Source organism: Botryllus schlosseri, chromosome 8 (assembly GCF_051294905.1).
Source record: "Botryllus schlosseri isolate E-star chromosome 8, Bs_hap1, whole genome shotgun sequence".
Taxonomy (NCBI): domain Eukaryota; kingdom Metazoa; phylum Chordata; class Ascidiacea; order Stolidobranchia; family Styelidae; genus Botryllus; species Botryllus schlosseri.
This window is the reverse complement of record NC_137243.1, coordinates 2,915,065-2,937,586: the sequence shown is the minus strand read 5'-3', so window position 1 is coordinate 2,937,586 and position 22,522 is coordinate 2,915,065. Positions and strand designations below refer to the sequence as shown.

The 22,522-nt window shown below is 38.6% G+C and overlaps 1 protein-coding gene across 1 annotated transcript; it reads left to right on the top strand.

Annotated features, from left to right (window-relative positions):
* The first annotated feature begins 1,934 nt into the window (after positions 1–1,934).
* On the top strand, positions 1,935–21,534 carry LOC145444645 (ubiquitin-protein ligase E3B-like). The gene is made up of 24 exons (XM_080322658.1): positions 1,935–2,384; positions 2,516–2,601; positions 4,396–4,823; positions 4,882–4,986; positions 5,661–5,750; positions 6,993–7,165; positions 7,952–8,057; positions 8,636–8,842; positions 8,907–9,016; positions 9,422–9,591; positions 10,284–10,466; positions 11,491–11,662; positions 12,437–12,558; positions 12,974–13,085; positions 13,146–13,294; positions 13,993–14,087; positions 14,514–14,645; positions 14,753–14,806; positions 15,798–15,931; positions 16,619–16,804; positions 17,469–17,651; positions 18,872–19,051; positions 20,257–20,315; positions 21,202–21,534. The coding sequence occupies exons 1-24, from the start codon at positions 2,248–2,250 to the stop codon at positions 21,366–21,368; spliced, it is 3,540 nt and encodes a 1,179-aa protein (XP_080178784.1). The 5' UTR covers positions 1,935–2,247; the 3' UTR covers positions 21,369–21,534.
* The last annotated feature ends 988 nt before the right edge of the window (positions 21,535–22,522 follow it).

Genomic DNA, 22,522 nt, shown 5'->3' with positions numbered 1-22,522 from the left:
TAACCTATAAATTTGAAAAAAATTCGCGCAGTGCGAATTACAGGTGAAGGCACGTCAATATACGTGCTTACTGCTCGTTCTAAGGCCATTGTCTCGTCATAGAACGGGGGCTGGTAAATCACCCTTTAGGCGGCCCAAAACAAATGTTGTTAGGCGGGCTGAAGCAGTGTTGGGATCAAGTCACTACCTTCGAGTCACGAGTCATTTCGAGTCATTGCACATTTTGACTCGAGTCAAGTCAAGTCGATCGATTTTCGAAGGTGACTCGAGTCAAGTCAAGTCACTCGATTTTTGGAGGTGACTCGAGTCAAGTCAAGTCAAGTCACGAGTCAAGTCAAGTTGGCTTTTCGAAGTATGAGGCATGATTATGTCATTGCATTTTGCTGGCTGTCTGAAATACAGATTAAGTGGTCATTGATTCTGAACCAATGAACGAATATAGAGTTAAATATACACGTAAGAAGACGCTGTATCGCTCACATGTACGTAGACCTGCTAAACTACGTAAGTAATTGCATAGCCTCAGTTTATAGTTACCAGACAAAATAGAGAATAGAGAAACGAATTGATAAGATGCACTATACATTCGAGCCTGCGCCAATGGTTGATGACTATATAAAGAAACTATATTCGAAGTCAATTTCAATAAACCAAGAGGTTTGGTTAAGGTAAGAACAGAAAATAGAAACATACATTTTACTATTAAATTACTTTACTATACTAGTTTACGAGATCGTAAGCTATAAGCTTCGATCACTTCGTTTGCGGTCAATTTATTTGGGAAAGAACAATGAAGGCACAGTGAAACGCGCAATCATTGAATGATTAGTCGCTCTCACGGGTTACACGAGCGATTCGCGAGCAATCCGACCATATGCAAGATACAATGATTTTTATCGACACCGATTACTTGATGACTTGAAATTGACTCGTGAATTTTGCTTCGAGTCACGAGTCAATCTACATTTTTGACACGCCGAGTCAAGTCAAGTCAAGTCATTTTAGCAAAGTGACTCGAGTCAAGTCAAGTCATACGAAAAAGGTGACTCGAGTCTGACTCGAGTCAAGTCATGACTCGAGTCATCCCAACACTGGGCTGAAGAAGTGCTATTTCGGTCCTGGAAAAGAGTTCAAGTTGTATTCTTTGCGTCCAAATTAGGATATTCAGTATTTGCTTTAATTCATTGCTTTTTGCTCACCAGTATCAGCCGAAAATATTCGTGTTTATTTCGATGCGAATAGTTAGCGTAGTGGTGACAATAAGCGCCTGCTTCCGGGGAGTCCCTGTATCGATTCCTCATTGGATGTTCTTCTGGGATCCTCTTTTCCCGTGTCGCTGTTTTTGCGGTGACAAAAAGCCTAGAAAATACCCGATGGAAGAACGCACCTACAACGAGTGGAAAGAGCAAGAAAGACCCGCAGAATAGATATTAACATAGAAAAAGAACTGTGGCATCGGGCACTATAGGTCGAGGTGGATGCCAGTTTATGTGAGCTTAAGGGACCGCAACTGGTCGTTCGGCATCTTCCTATCTGTGCATTACATCGCATTGTGTCTTTTCGATTGTGCATTGCGTGCCTTGATCATATGAAAATATAATCTGGCGATTATTGATTGATTGTAAATTGTGTCGTAATATTGTTGTTGTGAAAATTGACCATGATAAATATTCAACATGTATTGCAATCGGTAACCTGTTTCAAGCTTATCAGAACGATTTCAAAGTTATGCAGCATATTTGAATGTATGCAGCAAAAAATTACTGAAGTTATGTAGCCCCAACAACACTCACAACAGTCTCTTCAACTTCGGATATGCCGTTGTTTTTGCAGTATGGTGCTTGGTGATCTGTCCGACGAGTTTACTACTTACTCCCTTTAGTAGGTATCCACGACCTAATGTTATGAAAAGTTTTGTGAAAATATACGCACGTAGTTAGTCGCGTGCACCGTACATGTTATTTACCTATTAAGTAATAACTTCACTTTGATTGTGTTTAGTACTTTTACTCAAGTTGTTTTGGTGCGTTTTCAAGCTATTTTCCCCGTAATTCATATTTGGCAGGTGGACACTTTCTACTTCTATCAGAATCAGTGGCTGTTATTCGCCTATTCGGCAGACTTTATGTGATTAGCAACTCTAGGAAGTGTTTCTAGGGGAGAGAGAAAGTAAACTGCCGGGATCCAGCCGTCTTGGCTTTCCTTTGAGTGCTCCTCCTCTCATAAGTGTATTCAATTTATCGGAAAATGTTTGGATCAACTGCAGAAGGATCTACCAAGCTGGTCAAAAATGCCCGACAAGCCAGAGAAGAAAGGGCTCGCCTAAAGAAAATGGAATCGTCATTATTAAAAATACAAGCATACGTCAGAGGATTTCTGTCAAGGTGGGTATATTTGCACATTACAGCAGTATTCACAAAGTTGATGTCAACAAAAACTGAATGTTAATTAAAAACAGAAATTAACCTAGACTTAGTAGATTCCTTGTGAAGTGATAAAGCTGATTCTATCGCAGGCAAAGGCTTCGTCGCGAATGGACATCGGAAATTGATGAAATTATTGACTATAAAGATACCACTGGATCTACAAAAATGCTAGAAGGTGCTGGATACTTGCTGCTCTGCTAACTCTTTTCTGAATCGAGTATTAATTCTATAATGATTCGAGTCGTGCAGTGGAAGATGATTTTTTTAGTACTGAAATTTTTCGCTCTCCATGCCAGTAGTTGCCACCAGAGGTGGTCAGTAACGAAGTGCTTCTACTTTTTTAAAGCATTCTAAATAGTTTTCTGCTACTTGGGTACTTACTGAAAGAGATCTCATTTCCCGCTTCTTCTACTTCGTAATATTTTGTGATCGTTTTGTTATTTTCAGTTTGTCAAGTAGAAGTAGTTTAATCCTCCAATCAGGAAGATAGGCTGATGAATTTGGGGCTGCTTTCATGGAGTATCAACATTTAATTTTCATAAATACTGAGTAGAGCCCAGAATTTTCGGCGCGCTAAGCGCACAGTCAATATGATTTCACGAACGTATCGGTGAATATAATTTAGGTAGTGTGTTGCATGGTTCCGTTCACACCGCATTTTCGCTCATATGAAATAATTCATCACAGTGTATATCCCAGATCATAACGTTTGAAACTGATGTTTCGCAATCTAGCACTTACTTATATTGTGATCTAGCAGTCCATGGCGTGTCCTAATTTGGAAAAGTAGACTCTGACCTTTTTTTTAGCGTGGGACCTGTTTTAGCATACCACCTTTCTGGAATAAAGACATGAAATACATTCCACTTTTACAAGTAGTATTTATATTTCACTTTCAATTCCCAGTGTCATGATTTGAGATCTCATTAGTTTCAGTTCTTTTGTCTGGAGAACATGCATGTTGAAGTACAAAAGCAAGTGCAGTAATGTCTTTAATTTCCGGAAATGAAGCTACACAATAAGGCATTTTTACGATCCACGATATTTTTTATTAACGTTTACTAATCGTGCAAAATATTTACACCATATCCAATATAACTTCTCCGTATTACTCTTCGACCAAACTACGGACCTTATAATATGGTGGAGGGCGCCATACCATGACATTTTGTAAAACGGGCTCTTCGAGTATATACAGAGGATTAGTATCGCATTTCCATATCAATACTATCATTTTAATCCCATGTGTATGCTGTCGAAAATTGGATACCTGCCGGTATACATCAATGTGAATGAAACTCTGCACCTTACGCATAGCTCAATTTGCAGCTCAATTTGCTCAATTTGCAGTCCATACGAACGAATTTCGACCGTTTTCACAACAACTTACTTACTTGAGTAGATTTAAAGTCAGTCAATTCTACTTGTACTTCGAGTAGTTTTAGGTTGCTTATGAAAGAGGTACTTCTACTCGTACTTGAGTAGATTTTTACGTTTCTACTTCTACTTGAGTAGCTTTCTTAACTACATTGACCACCTCTGGTTGCCACTAAGAGTCGTTTTATCAATGAGAATTATAGTTTTGATAATATTTTGATATCTCGAAGGCTGTTCTTTGCGATTGATTGTATTGCAATTGCAACATATGAAACATATACTACAAAGCTGCCTTCCTTAGTAGAAATATCATATCAGGCATTGCCAGAAAAATTCCAAATTATCTTATATGGTGTTTAGTTGAACTGCGGTTAAATTATTTGTGTTCATGTAAAAGGTACATATTTGAGCTTTCTAAATCATTCATACTGCTGTGTAATTATAATGAGTTATGCTCGACAAGAAGAGTAATACTCCATTCAGAATGGAGTCGCTCAGTTACTCGATTTTGGATCACTTATGGATCGATAATACTAGCTCACGCTCTTGAAGGATGAAGCGGTAATATTGAAAATGCTTTCATTCTGTATAGATGACAAAACAATAAAAGCATCTACATCATATGGCGGGGCAGTTAAAAACCTTCAAAGCAACCCGGAATGGGGAATCCAATCTTTTTCCACTGCTAAACTGACTGGGACGTACTCCAAATTATCCTTGAAATCGAAGCAAAACCAAACGATCTCGGCATCTCAAAATACTTCGAATTCTTCTGCGGAAACGCATCTTCAAGCCCAGAACAAAGGAAAAGATAGGCCTGGCACAGTTGGAAATGCACACGACAAGGACGCAATGGAAAATACCGTCTCTACAACTCCAGAAAAGTTATTAAGTGGAGTTGAGCTATTGACTGTCACTAGAAAACTGTTGTTTTCCATCCGATTGCAACAAGATATATGGAGGTATGATAAACTCTGCAGGTTAATTTTGCTGAACTGTAACGCGGACAAATCCGTCAAGGTAATCAAGTATGCGACATGTTAAATTAGCCGTGTATTACCACACTTTTTTCTTCAAGAACTCCTACTGCAGCCTGTGTGTAAACAAACAGTATGCGGTTACGTGGATTCAGCAAGTTAAACGACTGCTGAGGATCTGCTGTAAATACTTAGGAATTCTAAATGTATGTAACTTTATTTTTGAATAGTATATTCATGCTGAAATGAACCCGGATATTTTCGGCTGACACTCGTCATGGGTAGTCGTCAGCAACTAGTAGAGAATTTGAAAGAACGTTGTACATCAACAATTATATCACCGGAATAGTATATTCATATTGAAACGAGCCCAAATATTTTCGACTGACTCTCATCACGGGTAATCGTCAGCAACTAGTAGAGAATCAGAAACAACATTGTTTATCAACAATCGTATCTCAAAATATGTCGTCACCAGCAATTGAATAGTATATTCATACTGAAATGAACCCGAATATTTTTGAAATTTAATTCCGGTGGCATCATATTTCGAGATACGATTGTTGATATACAATGTTCTTTCCAATTCTCTACTAGTTGCTGATGATTACCCCTGGCGATTGTCAGCCGAAAATATTCGGGTTCATTTCAATATGAATATACTATCCAATTGTATATTGAAGAATCTGTACCTCAGAGAGGCTCTACGTTTGTATCACCATATATGACGTCACTGGAATGAAATTTCAAAAATATTCGGATTTATTTCAGTATGAGTATACTATTCAACTGTTCATCGAAGTTCTTCAACTTTATTTTTGTGAATAATAATAAAATGATAAATATCTTGATAGTGAGTGACAGTCTTTTCGAATCCTAGCCCCGGGAACATCACAGTGCGCGAATGATCAACGTTTGCCTCAACATGATGATTTTGCTAACGGATGCGTCAAATTGGAAACTTGTCAAGGTGAGCGTTTTTTAAAGAGTAGGCTCTATATATATGAAGTCATTTTAATCGTTAACGCATCAGCCATCAATTAATCACCAGTGGCTAATGACTGATGTTCCTGGTAGCCCCGGGGGTTGTCTGAGCCAGTCTCGGGGGCTCCCTGGAGGGGAAGACCCCTCCTCGCCTCATCAATATGGAATTTATGATCATACGGCTGTCTTGGTCATCATTGGTTGCAGGTAATTAAGCCTGATCAATAGTGGAAATGGGACAGTTGCGGTGGTATGTCGTGTGCAATGGCGTACACAGGGGAGGTTGGAATTCGAGATCCTTCCGAAATGCCAATTCTATCTCCAATATTTATAAGCTCATTTGCAATTAAGCGATTGGTATCACGCTGTTGCGATTCCCCCCGAAGAACATGACAATTTCCAGGGTGAACTTTCACATTTCTGAACTAGTATCTGAAAGAGAAGATCAGAAGTCGCGCTGATATGTGTTAGATAATTCATTATAATTTTTTCGTTTTGTGTGGAAATCATGTTTTAATGCTTTTGTTCTTTTTACGCTATGTCGATTCGCAGCTCATATCGTGCATCAGTAATCTATAGTAATGCATTAGATGTGTATTGTGGTAGTTGTAGGTTTTTGTGACTCAACAACAAATTTGGGGTTCCCGAAGATTTGTTGATTAGCATAATTGCATAAATGTTCCCTATCTTATGAGAACAACTGATCTATACGTTCAAACATGGTTGTAATGACTCGACTCGAGTCAATCTGTGTAATGACTCGATTTGGACTCAAGGCATTGCGCATGACTCGGACCAAGTCATATGACTCGAGTCTGGCGGCCAAGACTGACATTTCATTGTAATTTCGAAGAATAGTAAAGTAACCACCATATTGGTATTTCATCTATTCTTGAGGTACTTAAAATGTGACCGGAAACTGTAAAAAGTGAGAAAAATTAGTATATTATAAATGCGAACCATTCGATATCACCATCAGTTATAAAAAGTGGGCTAAACAAGACTCGAGTCATAATACCATGACTCGGACTCGACCCTCTGCTCGCTGACTTGGACTCGGACTTAACTCGGTGGTAAATTGAGTCGAGTCAAAACTATAAAAGTGAGATTGACTTGTGACTCGGAGCCTTGTGACTTGGTTACAACCCTGCGTTCAAATGTTACTGTCAAGCTTTGCATCATTTTGTAAAGCAAACGACTACTGAATCCTACCATTATCTCGTTACAGAGACAGCCTGCTTTATCTCCGATATTATGCCAAATAACAAACGGCGTCGCGATTGATCTTTACTCGAACGGTTCTATGCAAGTGTTGGGATCTCTTTTACAAAAAAGGCTTTCGTCAAGTCACGAAGCCAAAGATGATACGATGGTTCTCGCGTCTTTCACAATGGTTCTTCGGTGAGATGTCTGCTGTTGAATTTTAGTATATTCAGTACCATGTAAGATATAGTTTTATGATGTTTATTCCAGTTCTTCTTGGTGTACCATCTATGTATGAATGGTAGTGGTTTTTTACGTTTTGATCCATTCACCACTGAAAATATTTTCTCAAAACACCCAACTTCATTATTACTCATTGCTAGGCCCCGTGCCGTGAATTTCTACTAAATACAGTTAAAATTATCTAATTTCAAGATTTGCCTCGAATATTAGTAGAAATAAAAATTGTTTTTTCTGAAATATTCTCAAATAGTAGTTTTAGGAAGTAGGCAGATTAAGACAAGTGTTTGTTAATCAAATGGATGTGATTGCTTTGAAAATTCGCGAGCTAGTCAGATTGATTGACGAGGCTACAAATTAACGTGAAATTATGTCCTGTTACTGTGATACCATGTCTCAATCAACCTGTTTAATATAATTTTGCTCTTGAAATTGCTTCGTGCTACTTAATCGTAACATTTTACTTGACAAGACACAAAATGTGAAAAGTGGATAGTGAATAGTTTGAATTCAGAAACTGGTACATTGGGAGTAGAAGTTGTCGTAAAACTTGACCAATTCAGTCTGTAGCGGAAGTACGCTGTATAGGTATATGGTCATTGGTCAAGCTCGCTCTCTCACAAAGCTAGACAAATCAACTTTATTCCCATCAAACAAGATATTTTGTCACTCATAAGCAATGGCCATGATCATGTCCTTTTGTTGGTTATGTCAATTTTCTTAATCGAATGTTACTTGTTTCAGGCCGATAATAGCTTCCGGATTGAAGGACGATATGCTGATATCAATGCTGAAATACATAATGTCTGTACCGGCGCTGATTTGGCACATTAACAAGGCATCTGCGCAGGTATACCCACAATTGTGCATGGAATATTGTCATGAATTGTGTGCCTTGGAGTCAACTACTATGAAAAATCCGCCAACCTAGTTTGTGCCAGCAGAAGGCGTTACTGTAAAATAGTGCATCATCGTTAAGCCATCTGTTCGCCTCAGTTATTCGAATTTTCAAGCAGACGGCATCATATTTGGTGATACAATTGTTGATATACAATGTTGTTCTCAATCCTCTACTAGCCGCTACGATTACCCCGAATGAGTGTCAAAATATTCAGGTTTATTTCAAGAGCTTCTTGGAGGTACAGAGCTTCAATAAACTACTGAATTCTGAATAGTATATTGATATTGAAATGAACCTGAATATTTTCGGCTGACACTAGTTGGTGGTAATCATCAGCAACTAGTAGATAAGGGGAAAAAACATTGTACATCAACAATCGTATCGCAAATTACGTATTACCAATCAGCATTGTATTTCAATATGAATACCGCACATTATTCAGTTGTAAATTCTGTGGTATTATTGCCATTGTGAAAATTGACCATGATAAATATTCAACCTGCATTAAAATCTCTGCCCTGTTTCAGCTTATCCTAATGATTTCCAAGTTATGCATATTTGAAAAATTACTGGATATCATGGACGGCGGGAATCGATGCAGTTTATTACTTTTATTTGAAAAACGGTATGACTCATCGAACACTGTAATCGACATCCTCTCGACGGTCACTAACTTGGTTCAACTTGCCGTCATCGATGTAAAAGTTTTGGAGAGAAGAAATACTAGTTTTGTGGTGAGTTTCAATCATTTATAGTAAAAATGCTGCTGTGTTTGATGTGTGATTGGATTCTTTTAAGAGAATGATGAATCAGTTTTTGCAATATCTCGTGGAACACACGTGCCATCGAAAATTGTCTTCCAGCACTTGGCATCCTGTTTTGGGATTTTTCAATTCGTCAGATAACGGGTATGGTTTGTTCTGTGGAATTATAGGATCCTACTTTCACTGATGCATATAAAGGTGTTAAAAATAACTTTTTTTTTCAAATCTCACTGGCTACTTGATAAAATTGTTAGGTTGGCTAAAAAATACTCTGCACATCGAATTTGGTTCAAGTCATTGCTACAAGAGAAGAAAGCTTTGAATTTATTGTGTGAAAAATAAATAAAAAATGTTTCTAGAAATTTTCTGTTCACCCCATGAAATTGTTAGGTTGTCCATAGAAACGATGCTCACCAAATTTGGCTCAATTCCAACCAGTAAAAGTGGAGTTATTGCAGGCCCCTAATGCTCATACGTCCAGATACCCTGTTTAAACTATTGTGCCTTGTCAGTTTGATTTACTAGACTCGCCAGATTTGGTATTTACAGGCAGAACGTCACGATGAACTTTGTCAGAGCGCAACTTGGATTCTTTTGGAACCCTTCTTTACTTAGAGCTGTTTTTCGAGACGTTCTAAACCTGAAGTCGTTGCACTCTGAAGACGTGACGCCCGCTCAAGCGGAGCAGCTGGTGACGAAGACAGTGCAGAAAGTAAAATGTAAGAATTTCGGTAGTATTTGTCTTTCGGATTTTTTCGGTGACTCGACTTGACTTGACTCGAGTCATTTTTTCGAAAGCGTAAAACGATTTGACTCGAGTCAATTTATGTATTGACTCAATTTGTACTCGAGTCATTGTGCATGACTGGAACCAAGTCATACCACTCGAGACTTGGACATTTCATAGGAAAATAGGGCCAGAAATTGTTAGCATCGAGGCAAATTACGATATTATGCGAGCCATCCTATATCACTCGAGCAGAGTTGAAAAAGTTTGTTGAACCGGATAGAACTGAAAACTTAACAGTGAACGCAATGACTTGGACTCAGACTCGAGTCACAACACTATGACTTGGACTTGAGTCGGTGGTGACTTGAAAATGATTCGACTTGACTCGAGTCAAAACTATAAAAGTGAGATTGACTTGTGACTTGTGACTTGGTTGCGACCCTGGTGTTCAGTAAATAGGCCTATTCATTATTTATTGAAAATTTTTGCACAGTTGATTTTGTAGCACCATTATTATTTAGTAAGGTGTTTAATTTGTAATGTGGTCGATTTTTTTTTGCTATTACACTATAATTAGGGGCTTGCTGAAGGCCTACTGATTTGAGTAAGAGTGAGGTTACGATGCTCTGTTTTAGATTGACCTGTGACCTTTCTTTATATTGTTCGTCGATCCTTTTTCAGTGAGCGATCGCGTTTCGTCGTACTTGAAGAAGTTCACCTTGTCCAAGCCGAGAGTCGCGATACAGCAGACCGGCGGCCGAAAACTGGAATACGACGAAGTGAAGAACACGACGTCGGCCTGTCTCATGTTCAGGCGGTTGCTGAGCGTCGTCACAAAGCAGCTGCAGTTGGAAATGCTGACAGGTAAGCTTGCATATCACCATCGTTGTAGCCATGAAATTTTCTCGGCGACATCAGTTGTTTGCTGTATTGTCTTCTGTGACTCGGAGTAGAGGCAAACTTCTACTTTTTCAAAATACTCAAGTAACTTTCAACTGCGATTACTTTGCTTCTACCTGTTGGAAGTCAGCGAAAATTGGTAAGCATCGTTCTTTTAGACAACTTAGCAGTTTCATTTTTTAATAATAAATTCAAAATTTCCAGTTGGAATCAAGCTAAATTTAGTGTTCAGCGTTTTATTTTAGGCAACCTAACAATTTAGTCAGTGAATCTCTGGAATCCGGGAAAAATGTTATTTTTAAACAACCGTAACGAACATATTTTTCAAAGTTATACCAATCGCGTGCGCCACTTGGGCATGCCATATTTGAGCATGGGGCTTAAAGCAGGGTTGTAATGACCAGAGTTATGACTCGACTCGAGTCACGATTTTCTGATGACTCGACTTGACTCGAGTCATTTTCTCAAAATACGGAAATGACTCGACTCGAGTCGATTTTTGTATTGACTCGACTTGGACTCGAACCAAGTCATATGACTCGAGACCCAGACGGCCAAGTCCGACATTTCATTGTAATTTCTGAGAATAGTAAAGTTACCACACTATTGGGATTTTGTTTACTGGTTTACCGAGCAGTCAACACAATGACTTGGACATGGACTCGAGTCATAATATCGTGACTCGGACTTGACTCGATGATGAATTGAAAATGACTCAAGTCAAAATTATAAAAGTGAGATTGACTTGTGACTCAGAGCCTTGTGACTTGGTTACAACCCTGGCACAAAGTTTTGGCTTGGTTATGGGTTAATCTGGACGATAGGGTTAGTTTTGAGGCTAGTCTCGCGCACAACTGCCGTGCAACCATTTCCGGTATCAATATTTCTGCGGCCAGGTAGTAATGTACCACTCTCTTCAGTCTATTGTACCAACCCTAACTGCAGCATTGCAACATGATTCCTAATGTTAAATATATACTATTTCAAGGTTTGACGTTCATGGACGAAGTTCTCGGCCGTCTGTGGCGGTTCATTTGCGAGCTCGGGACGTCTGGTGGCTTGAAACTTTTCCTGTCCGCCCTCACACTTCCTCTGGAAGTGGCGGAGCCGTACTTTGCTGTCTTCACCTTGTTCTGTGACATGACCGCACATATTTTGTCGTAAGTTTGCCGTGCTAGAAAATTTTCAGCCTTTCCAAATTAGGTCTACATTAGAATTTGAATGACGCAAAGACTTTGGAATCGAATTTAATTCCCTATTAGAAAGTGATAAAACAAAGTGATGGCTCAGTGTCAATGTCAAATGTCTGTACACTTAGCTTGGCTCGCTCCGCACTATACAGGAGGGTTGTTAAAAAACACCAGATTTGGCTCAAATCAAACCGTTAAAAGCGAACTATTGGATGTTGTGAAATTCTTTCAGAATTAATTTTAGAACCACCCACCGTAAATACTATTATTTTAAATCCAAAACTTTCCACACCAATGATTTTGCTTCTGCCTGATGGAATTAAGCCAAATATGATGTATACCATTATTTTTGGATATTTTTACAATTTCAAGGCATACCCAGTTAAATGTGAAAAAAAAATTTTTTAAAAATAAATTCTAACTCTAATAGCTTCTACAGGTTGGAATTAAGCCAAATTTGGCGTGCAGCGTTAGCGTTACAATGTTATCAAATAACAAGTGAAATTTTGAGAAAAAAGTTATTTTTGAACAACTCCTGTAGCTTTTTCAGGAAAAGCGAAAATTGGACTAGAATTAAAATTGGAGCGTAGAAACGTTTTACTAATTAGGTTAGAAATACATTGCTGACGTTTCGTTTTAAGTGGTATTATTACACAACTAGAATTATCCAATTGTCTGAGTATTTATGGAGTTAAGAATAGTCTGTACGCAGTTGAGATACGCAATGGAAGGTGTGTTTCACAGAATCTTGGACGACATCGAATTTTACGAGGAGCAAATTCCATTCCACTTGGAAGAGCTCGTCACGATATCGGAATCTCTGCAAAAGTTTGTCTTCCGCGTCATTTGGGATCAGAAAATCACAGGTATTCAAGAATTTTCGGGCTAGCGACTCGACAGCCAGTCGATGTATGTTTGTAAATTCACGACTATAAATCCGTCCTCATGAAATACTTTGAGAACTGAATAATTCTATTTGGCTGTTAAGACTAATTTTGTCCAAATGTAGCTTATTTAATTATTATCTAGTTTATGAAATGCTTCTCTGCTCTAGTTCAATGCTTATCAAATTTCTGAGACAATAAAACTGTGTTAAGTGTGAAATGAGCCAAGCTTGGTGTACAGACGTTTGCTCTAATTTGGTATGAACTTCATTTGATTTTATTGTGTTTCGTTCTAATTTGTAAAATCTGTAGCCATAATTCTGATTTCGATCGAATTTGGAAAAGCTGAATATTTTGCGTCTGCTGTTACCGTCTGAAATTGTCGGCAATCTTTTAGATTCGAATCACCAAATTCGAGAGGTTTTCGAGTCAGCACTCACTCTGTTACTGATGCTGCATGACCGCGACGCTAGACGACCTTTCACCCCTGTTGACCATTGGATCTGCAGGTAGAAAGTTTGTCTCTTTTGGTAATTGGTATTGTAGGCGAATCCAGGTTGATTTTGCAGAGACGTAAAGCCAAACACGATTCGTTCGGAAATTGAGAAAATGACGCCCAGGGGCTCGAGTGTGATCGAAAAAATTCCGTTCGTGATCCCGCATAAAGACAGAGTGATTTATTTTCGGTCGCTGGTTACTGCGGATAAAGAATTAGTGGGTAAGACTGCTAGGAATGGTCACGATACAATGTGATTTTTGCAAAATGCCCACTGCTGCCCTATTTAATCACTGATTTGCAGCAGCAGGACTACTTCTTTTGGTTCTACTGCTTCTAAGTCACTTTTAATGCTCTCTGGAATGATTTGGCTTATGAATTCTGCATTTTTGTAGCCAAATCACTCTAGTTTGATCAAATAGAAAGTAGTTTTTGAATAATATGCTCATAACGATGTAAGACCTAATAGTTTCAACTAACACTCCACTAGTTGCTAACGATTACCGCTGAGAGTGTGAGCCAAAAAGTATTTGGGTTTATTACAATATGAATATAGTGTGTAATTACATATAAGTTCTGAACCTCCAAGAGTCTTTTTATAGTAGCTTTTGGATATTATTGAAATCAGTGTCCTTTTATAAACAGCAGCACCAGTGTTACCATGCTAGATGCCTTGCTGGCTTTTAACAAATGAAAGTGAAGGATAATTCTTGAACCTGTTCTGTGTTATCTTTGAGAATATCAGAAGAGAATGTGTTGTTTGATTGTTTTCGAGCAGTAATATTATACAGCGGTATTGACGTTACAATATTATATATTATCAACTTACAAGCCAAGAAGTGTGTACGCAGTATGCACCTTAGAAATGAATAGAAAAGGCATCGAATATTTTTAATGGAATCGTTCATCTTGCTTTCTAGGAGACGGCCCCACCACACATATCACTGTGAGAAGAAGCAGATTGCTGGAAGACGGATTTGAAAAATTGAGTTCAATGACGACAACAAGGCTGAAGGTCAGATGATTTCTTGAATTTATGAAACGTTTTACTTATACCTCACCTGAATATGTCTCGATGTGAATAAATTATCGAGTGCGTCCGAATAGCTAGTCCCTAATCGATTGGATTATTGTTTTGTGGAAATTTTCCTAAACGTGTGATACTAGTTTATTCTTAAACATTTTTCTTTGAGGTTGTCTCGATTGTTTGGATTTTCATGCTGGTGACGTCATATTTTGTGATACGATTGTTGATATACAGAGTTCTCTTCAATTCTTTGCTAGTTGCTGACGATTACCCCTGACTAGTGTCTGCCGAAAATATTCAGGACTACTTCAGTATGAGTAAATTATTCAATTGTATATTGAAGTTCTGTACCTCCAAGAACCTCTTCAGATTATCCTACGAACTCATGGCTGTATTCATTTCATTGTGTTTCAGGGCACTATTCGAGTGAAATTCATAAACGACTTGGGACTGGACGAAGCCGGAATTGACCAGGACGGTGTTTTCAAGGAATTTTTGGAGGAAATTATCAAGAAAGTGTTCAATCCCGATATGAATCTGTTTAAGGTAGAGCCGCCGTTATTTATGGATAGTGATTGGTTCACGATTGTCCATTCGCAATTTTAGTTGCATTATCAGATCACAATTATGACTCGATCACTTTGCTATTAAAGGTGACCACGGAGGAGGATGGCAAGCTATACCCTTCGCCCACTTCATATTTGCAGGTAAATTACCGTAATTTTCCTTGTATAATCCGCAAAATTTTCACGATTTTTTTGCCCTTAAATCGGGGGGTGCGTATTATACATGGGAACAACACGCTTGAAAAAAATCTCCCTCGATAAAAAACTTGAAATCACACCTTTCTTCATGTTTGTTTCCAATCGCGCATCACTTTCAGCCATCGTGCCCAGTAATTCGTATTATCAGTGTAACGCGCTACCAAATAGCAAAAAACGTTTCGCCAATTAACGAGAGTCGTCTGCACAGCACGCAATCTCCTGCTGAGTTGGTTTGCCGTTTGCACGCGAGCGAAATTAGGTCATTCATTGATTGCTGAACGCGCCCGCGCGGCAATCATCGCTAATTCATCGACAGGCCATGTGCGCAAAATATAATCGCTTGCGTAATCAGTCGCACCTCCAACAGGCGTGGTGTGCACGACATAACCGCTGGTCTGAGCAATCGCATCTGACCTCGTGCGCAAGGTGTCGCGTCGCCGGCCTCGCAGGCTTTGGCTACTATCTACTATTGTATAGAGGCAATACCTTAACTTGTATAATGATTAGCAATCGCATCTGTAATAGGCCTCGTACGCAAGACGTCGTGTCGCTGGCCCGAACTATCGCGTCGCCAGCCTCGCAGGCTTTGGCTGCTCTCTACTATCGTTTAGAGACAATGCCGTTACTTGCATAATGATTAGCGATGGTTATGTCATGATTGTTCGACAGTGACATCGCAACACAGAACACCATCGTGTACTAAAACACAGCTATTCATGTACTGCAAATGCAGGGTGCGTACTATGCATGGGTACAGGCTTTTTCCCAGAATTTGCATGCCATTTTAAGGGTGCGTATTATACATGGGGGCGTACTATACTTGGAAAATTACGGCATCTCGTGCCGAGTCCTCGGCGTGTCTAAAATTATCTAAACTCCGATTTTAAAGAGTTCACACTGAGAATTTGACTGGTGATTCTTATTTTCGTTTCAGGACAATCACCTGCAACTTCTGAATTTTGTCGGCAGAATTCTTGGCAAAGCCGTCTACGAAGGGATAGTCGTCGACGTGCCCTTTGCTACATTCTTTCTACGCCATTTGCAGCAACAACACAGCATGCTTTACAGGTACAACCTTCTTGTCTTTGTATTCAGATGATGTTTGAAGGAAGGACATATATCGTGCTAGACGTCTAGGATAAAAAGCGAGTGTCATAATAGTGACTATAATAGCTTGGGTTCAGTTTAGGGACAAGGTCAGTGCAATGTATGCGATGTAACGGCATGCTACAGTAATGCCAATGAAATAGAGTAGGTACGTTGCTGAAAGTTAAACTGTCCAAAGCTGGTGATGCTGAGCTGTAAATCTATTCCCCCATCAAATGGAATTATGAGTCGAAACCAGGCTCAGCTCATAGTTTTCAAAACGATCATTAATTTCAAGTCTTTCTAGCGTAATTTTGTCTGTAGGTAAATTGGAAAGTAATATGTCATATAAAAGATGGCTTCAAAGGGTTCGTTCCTGACTCGTCGTAGTAATAAGTATTTGATTTTTAGTAGGTCTAAATACCTTCGAACGAACACTTTTGAAACTAGGTAGTTTTCATTGCTATGTCAGAAAAAACGAGGGCGGTAAATGGAAAAGTGTCGATGATACGAAAAGCTTAATTGATTCTCGAACTTAGCGCTCCATAAAACGTAAAGGGAAAAGGATCCAAATAGAAATACTGCTGCATATATAGTGACACTCACTTCGATGATATATAACACTCGTTATTTCGCAAATGAATGAACACTGTAACACATTTTGCGCAGTCCTTTGGACGAGCTGCCCTCGTTGGACGCAGAATTTTACAAGAACCTGACTTGGATCAAACGTTACGACGGTGATATTTCCGATCTTGAACTGACTTTTACCTATGAGGAGGACGTGCTCGGCCGCTTGGAAACGAGAGAGCTGGAACCGGGTGGCATGTCGATCCCAGTGACCAATCAGAACAGGTTTTTAAGTTTATCAGAAATCTGAATTTAGTCTCGACATAAATAGATGCCTTCTTATTCGTGTGATTATACTTCCATTTTGTGTCTGTATCTTCAAAGCCATACTAATAATAATTGCGGCTAGGTGAAATTGAGGATTTCACTGAAGTTTCGATTCTAAATCGAGCATCAAACTTTGATTGAATACCGGTATTCTAGTAGCATATATTGTGATATGATACATAATAAGAATTCTTAGCAAAGTTAAAGTTTTTGCCTTGTTCCAAAAGCATTAATTCTATATTTATTAACTATAGTTAGAGCTATCGCTCTTTTTCATAACATTGGTACACGAAAAGGTTGTTTAAGAACTTTCCTAGTCTCAGACTGCATGTGTTTATATGAGATAAAGCCAATATAAGAGCTTCAACGACGGTAGGAGAGTGTCGAGATGATAATTCCTGTTAATAAAACAGCTCTTAGTCAAAAATATTGATACTCGAAATAACGCACTTATAACACATTACTCGAATCATTACAATGAATAGTCAACTCTAATTATTATGTACCCCTAAGTCATGCTCAGACCTAGTGATGAACCCACGAAATATTTTGTGGAACGCAAATTGGCAGTGATAACTCGAGGCAAACAGCACATGCGGCTATCTCTTTTTCATCGTTTCAGAATAACATACATTCACAAGTTGGCGCATTATCGTCTGCACACGCAAATCAAGGACCAAACGCGGGCGTTCATTTCCGGCTTTCGTTCGATCGTACAGAAGCGATGGACTTCCATGTTTTCCGCGCCGGAACTGCAGAGACTTATTTCCGGGGATAACGTGGACTTGGATCTGACGGACCTGAGGTCAGTACGATGTGAATGAAAACTTGAAATGTAAATATGTTCGGCCCCACTCGCAGCTTAGTTTTCATATATATGCTTGTTGAGGTGTACAGGATTATCACGTAACGCTCTGGTTTATTATTCCAGCTGCAGGCCCACTATTTTAGACTCCATTAGGAGCTTCTATTTTTTGGAATTTCAGAAATAGTGAATCGAAGGCTAAGGTTACGGAATAATTATTATTAATAATAACTGTCAATTATTTCATAACATTGGCCTTCGACTTGTGATTTCTGAAGTTGCAATAGAAACTGCTATTGGAGTCTTGGAGATGAAACGCTGGTGATACGATTGTTGATGTACAATGTGCTTTCCAATTCTCTACTAGTTGCTGACGATTACCCCTGACGAGTGTCAGCCGAAAATATTCGGGTTCATTTCAATATGAGAATACTATTGAGATGAAACTCTGGTATTCATTGAACACGATGGACAACATATAACTAGGGCAAGTTTTTGCAACTTTTTTTACAGCTTTCGGCAGCTTCCTAAATGCTCGTAAGATATGTAGAATGTTGTTTTAAGCTGTTTGAAGGAATCTTATAGTGCAACTTTTTGCAACTTCTGTCCATTTTTATCATGCAACTTTTTGAAACATCTTGCAACTTTTTCGATTTTTCATGAAAGTATTGTTGATTTTGGTGAAATACATGGCCAAATTCGACTGAAGTACAGTAAATCTGCACTGAAGCAACGCTCTTGCGGGTATTTCGGGAGCTGAGCCGGAAATGTGACTTTTTTTTTTTAGTCAATCGAGCAAAATGTGATGCAACTGTCCACGGATTAACTGCAACAAAAACTTGCCCTACATATATGGAATATTTTATCGGTATATTTGTGTTGTCTGGTCTCTTGTTTATGAACTTGTTTATGAACTTTGAATTGTAAATGCTAAGAATATGCAGTACTGTGGGTGTCGACTGTACTTTAAGACAACCCAGATCCACTTTATCGCCTGGTCCCTACTGGAATTTTGCTGGTGTGACAAATCAATGAATCCATCTACAACCACCATCTTTGTGTACTTACATTCGCTCATAAGGAGAGTCTATCATAAGACATACAGACACAAACATATTCTTTAGTGTAATTCAGTTATGCCAGGACCTCATTAGGCGATATCATGCTTCCATTACAATATACCTAAACCGGCGGCTTTCAAAATCGTTACTTCCCCACAGGAGAAACACGACATACTACGGGGGCTTCCATTCGTCACACCGTGTCGTGAAATGGCTGTGGGACGTGCTGGAGAGAGATTATACGCCTCAACAGCGAGCCGCTTTCTTGAAATTCGTTACTTCATGCTCCCGGCCTCCGATTCTCGGCTTCACGTACTTGGAGCCGCCATTCTCAATCAGGTTATAAACTGGAATGTATAAAATTTCATAGATCTTTGAGGTCTCCTGGTCTTGATGCTCAGCACTCAGCAATTTGTATATACAGAATGGACAGCTATATAATTCTAATTCTAGTAATCTAACTAAAAAAATTTGGATTTGAATAAAATAGTATTTACAGTGGGCACCGCTATAATAAATAATTACAGAATTGGGCACCTCACAGTAAATACTATTTTATTCATAATCCAAATTTTTCGACGGCGATAACTCCGCTTCCACTGGTTGGAATTGAACCAAATTTGGTGAACATCGTTTCTATAGACAACCTAACACTTTCATGGGGTGAACAGAAAATTTTCAAATTTTTTGTTATTTATTTTTATATAATAAATAGAAACTTTCTTCTCCGGTAGCAATGCGGCTACTCGTTGGAATTGAACCAAATTTGGTGTGTAGGCTTAAATTAGGTAACCTAACAATTTTATCAAGTAGCCAGTGCGATTTAAGAAAAAAAAATTTTTTTGAAGAGCCATAATTTACAAGCACGGACATTCACCATATTCACGCTTATGATAATGGACTCTGATTTGAAATGAACAGAACTTAATTTTTGTTGTATTTCTAATGTGGAATTTTATTCAATTTCCAAGTTTATTGCGAATTCAGTAACTCTATTCTAGTCTAATTTGGAGAAAACTATGTAGCTATAAATCTAATTCCGAGCGAATTTGAGAAATCTGAAAATTTTCTAGTTGTCAACTCTGTGTGTGTGCAATGTTTGTGCTAATCTGTTTTTAAGATGGAATTGAATGTAACTTTGATCCATCCAAAATAACTGAACAAATGACGTAATGACGTAATATTACTCATAAGGAAGTTGAACTTCCGTAACATTTTTTGCGTGGTCTTCTTACGTTTTTCGATCACTTCGAATGTACAATTTATCGTATGGGTGGTACGATTGATGTGAATTGTGCGTGCAGAGGTTTTTAATGCTTGAAATGGTTAAGACTGATTGATGTATGTCGGGCACAGCTCAAACTCATCCATTGTCACATCTGATTTGTCTTCCTTATCAGCATATTTATGATTATCGTTGTACAGTGTACAGATATGGCTATTGTAATCATGTTTGAGGGGTAGTCTACACTTGTGTGTGACCTCCTTAAATTTAGTAACCTATGAGAATTAGTCATAAGGATCAACATGCTCGTTTTGTTCAGGTGTGTGGAAGTTGCCGATGATGATGATACCGGCGATTCAGTGGGAACTGTCATTAGAGGTGGGTTTTTAGCAGAAGTAGTCAGTAACGAAGTACTAGGGATACTATATGCCCTCATTTAAGAGGATCTGTCCTCGTTTTCTAGGAAAAGTGTTGAAATACTTGCAAAAATTGAAGCACGACGTACTGAACAGCAGGGTTGGCTAAAAAAAAACTGGTATCTCTAAAGCAAGATCGGAAAATGGCCCTCCTTAGTCAACCCAATATTATTCCTCGAAAAATTTCTGAATCACAGAATCACCCGTTTTTAGTTAAATTTTTGAAAAGTTTCCACTTTTTCGGATCTCAAGATTTTATAACCCCATTACTGGCGCCACTTCATAAATTGGTTTTGGTTTTTGCACTATTTGCTATTAAGAAGTTCCAGCCAAAACTATTTCCTTCTTGCACTTTGGAGTTTGTGGGGTAGAAAGAAGTTTTGGGTATGTTCGCGTCACCTTTATGGGAGTGATTGGCATGCCAACTGTGCAAGATAACCCCTTTACCCAGTTAATGAATTTATTTTCGAAAATTAAACCTATTTTTAGTGTCCGCAATCTTTTTTGATTAGTCACGAAGATGCGACCTGCAATTTTCACAGTAGCCCTCGATCAAAGTATTTTAGGCCTTCATTTTTTACATTCACTTGTGGCAATTTGGTCACGTCTTAAAATTTGTTACTTCCTTGTCTATTTGAGTGGAGACGATGACTGCTTGGCCCACCTTTAGATATTGGCAGGGAAAGGACAGGCTTATGCTGGTTGAAAATGAAAATAATTGTCTATAATTCAGATATAACCCCTTGAATGGATATCAAGTGTTGTTCATACTAACGCTGTTCGTGTAATTCCGCATGACCCATTCGGTAGAAAATTTGTCAGATAAAACCATTTCATGTCTATTTCAGGCTTCTTCGGTATTTCGTCTAAGAAGCAAAGCGGTCAGAGACATCGGCTACCCACCGCGTCCACTTGCTTCAACCTTCTGAAGCTTCCCAACTATCCTTCCAAAGATATATTGCGTGAAAAGTTGAAGCAAGCCATCGTTAATAACACAGGATTCGAACTGTCTTAAGCTAGGATTGCTTTCTATGCAATTTATCAGTATCAGCTTTAGGGTGGGACAGTACACGTTTTCTTCTATCGTCAATCATAATGTATGAGTTTGTTATTGATATGAATTTGTCAATGGAATAGCGATGTATGTTTCAGAGTCTTATAACACGTATCTATTATTGAAAGTTTAGGCGTTATTACATGTGTGTATAATGAAGAGTCGAGGTGACGTACAAGGCGTGATTCAACCCCTTATAATTTACAAGATTATTGAAGTACAGGTTGGGTGGTTATGTATTACAAATCGAGTTACGAATACAGCGTCTTATCGTATACAGATACGTAGAACTGCTCTGCGTAGTTGGCTGTATAACCTCAATCTTTGATAGATAGTCAGCAAAAATAGAGGATTGCATATGGAACCTCAGAAAGTTGAAAATGATTGATATGATGCACAACCCACAATTTAAGCCTCCGACGTTCGGTGACCAGTCATATAAACCATTCGAATCAGATCATACAATGTTTTTTTTTTGAGGGGAACATGAGCATTGAGCAGTGAAGTACATTGCTGTTGATCAGTGGTTCCCTCCTAACCTTTTTCCGGACGCGACCAACCTCTAGCCTACCGGTGGTACGCTGTTCATTAGGGCTGTTCAAAAATAACTTTTTTTTTCGGATTCCAGCCATTCACTGATTAAATTGTAAGGTTACCCTAAAAAACGCTGCACACCAAATTTGGTTCGATTCTAACAAGTATAGGACTCCGCAGATCCAATTAAAATTTTTAATTTATTATGGAAAATTAAAAAAAAAAAATTCCCAAATTATTCTGCCAACCCCATGAAATTGTTGAGCTGTCTTCAAAGACGTTGCAAAACAAATTTGAGTAAATTCCGACCAGTAGAAGCGGAGTTATGTGAGTTTTTCGTTGATAAATCGCGGATTATCCACCAATCAAGGATAATCCGAGAAATTTCAACGAAAAACTCCAATAACTCCGCTTCTACTGGTCGGAATTTACTCAAATTTGTTTTGCAACGTCTTTGAAGACAGCTCAACAATTTCATGGGGTTGGCAGAAAAATTTGGAAATTTTTTTTTCAATTTTCCATAATAAATTAAAAATTTTAATTGGATCTGCGGAGACCTTTACTGGTTGGAATCGAGTGAA

Bases quoted from the DNA above. Each gene is read 5' to 3' on its own strand.
- LOC145444645 (XM_080322658.1), top strand. From the start codon at position 2,248: ATGTTTGGATCAACTGCAGAAGGATCTACCAAGCTGGTCAAAAATGCC. The intron at 4,824-4,881 runs GTAATCAAGTAT...TTTTTCTTCAAG, and splicing joins ACGCGGACAAATCCGTCAAG to AACTCCTACTGCAGCCTGTG. The intron at 20,316-21,201 runs GTGGGTTTTTAG...TGTCTATTTCAG, and splicing joins AGTGGGAACTGTCATTAGAG to GCTTCTTCGGTATTTCGTCT.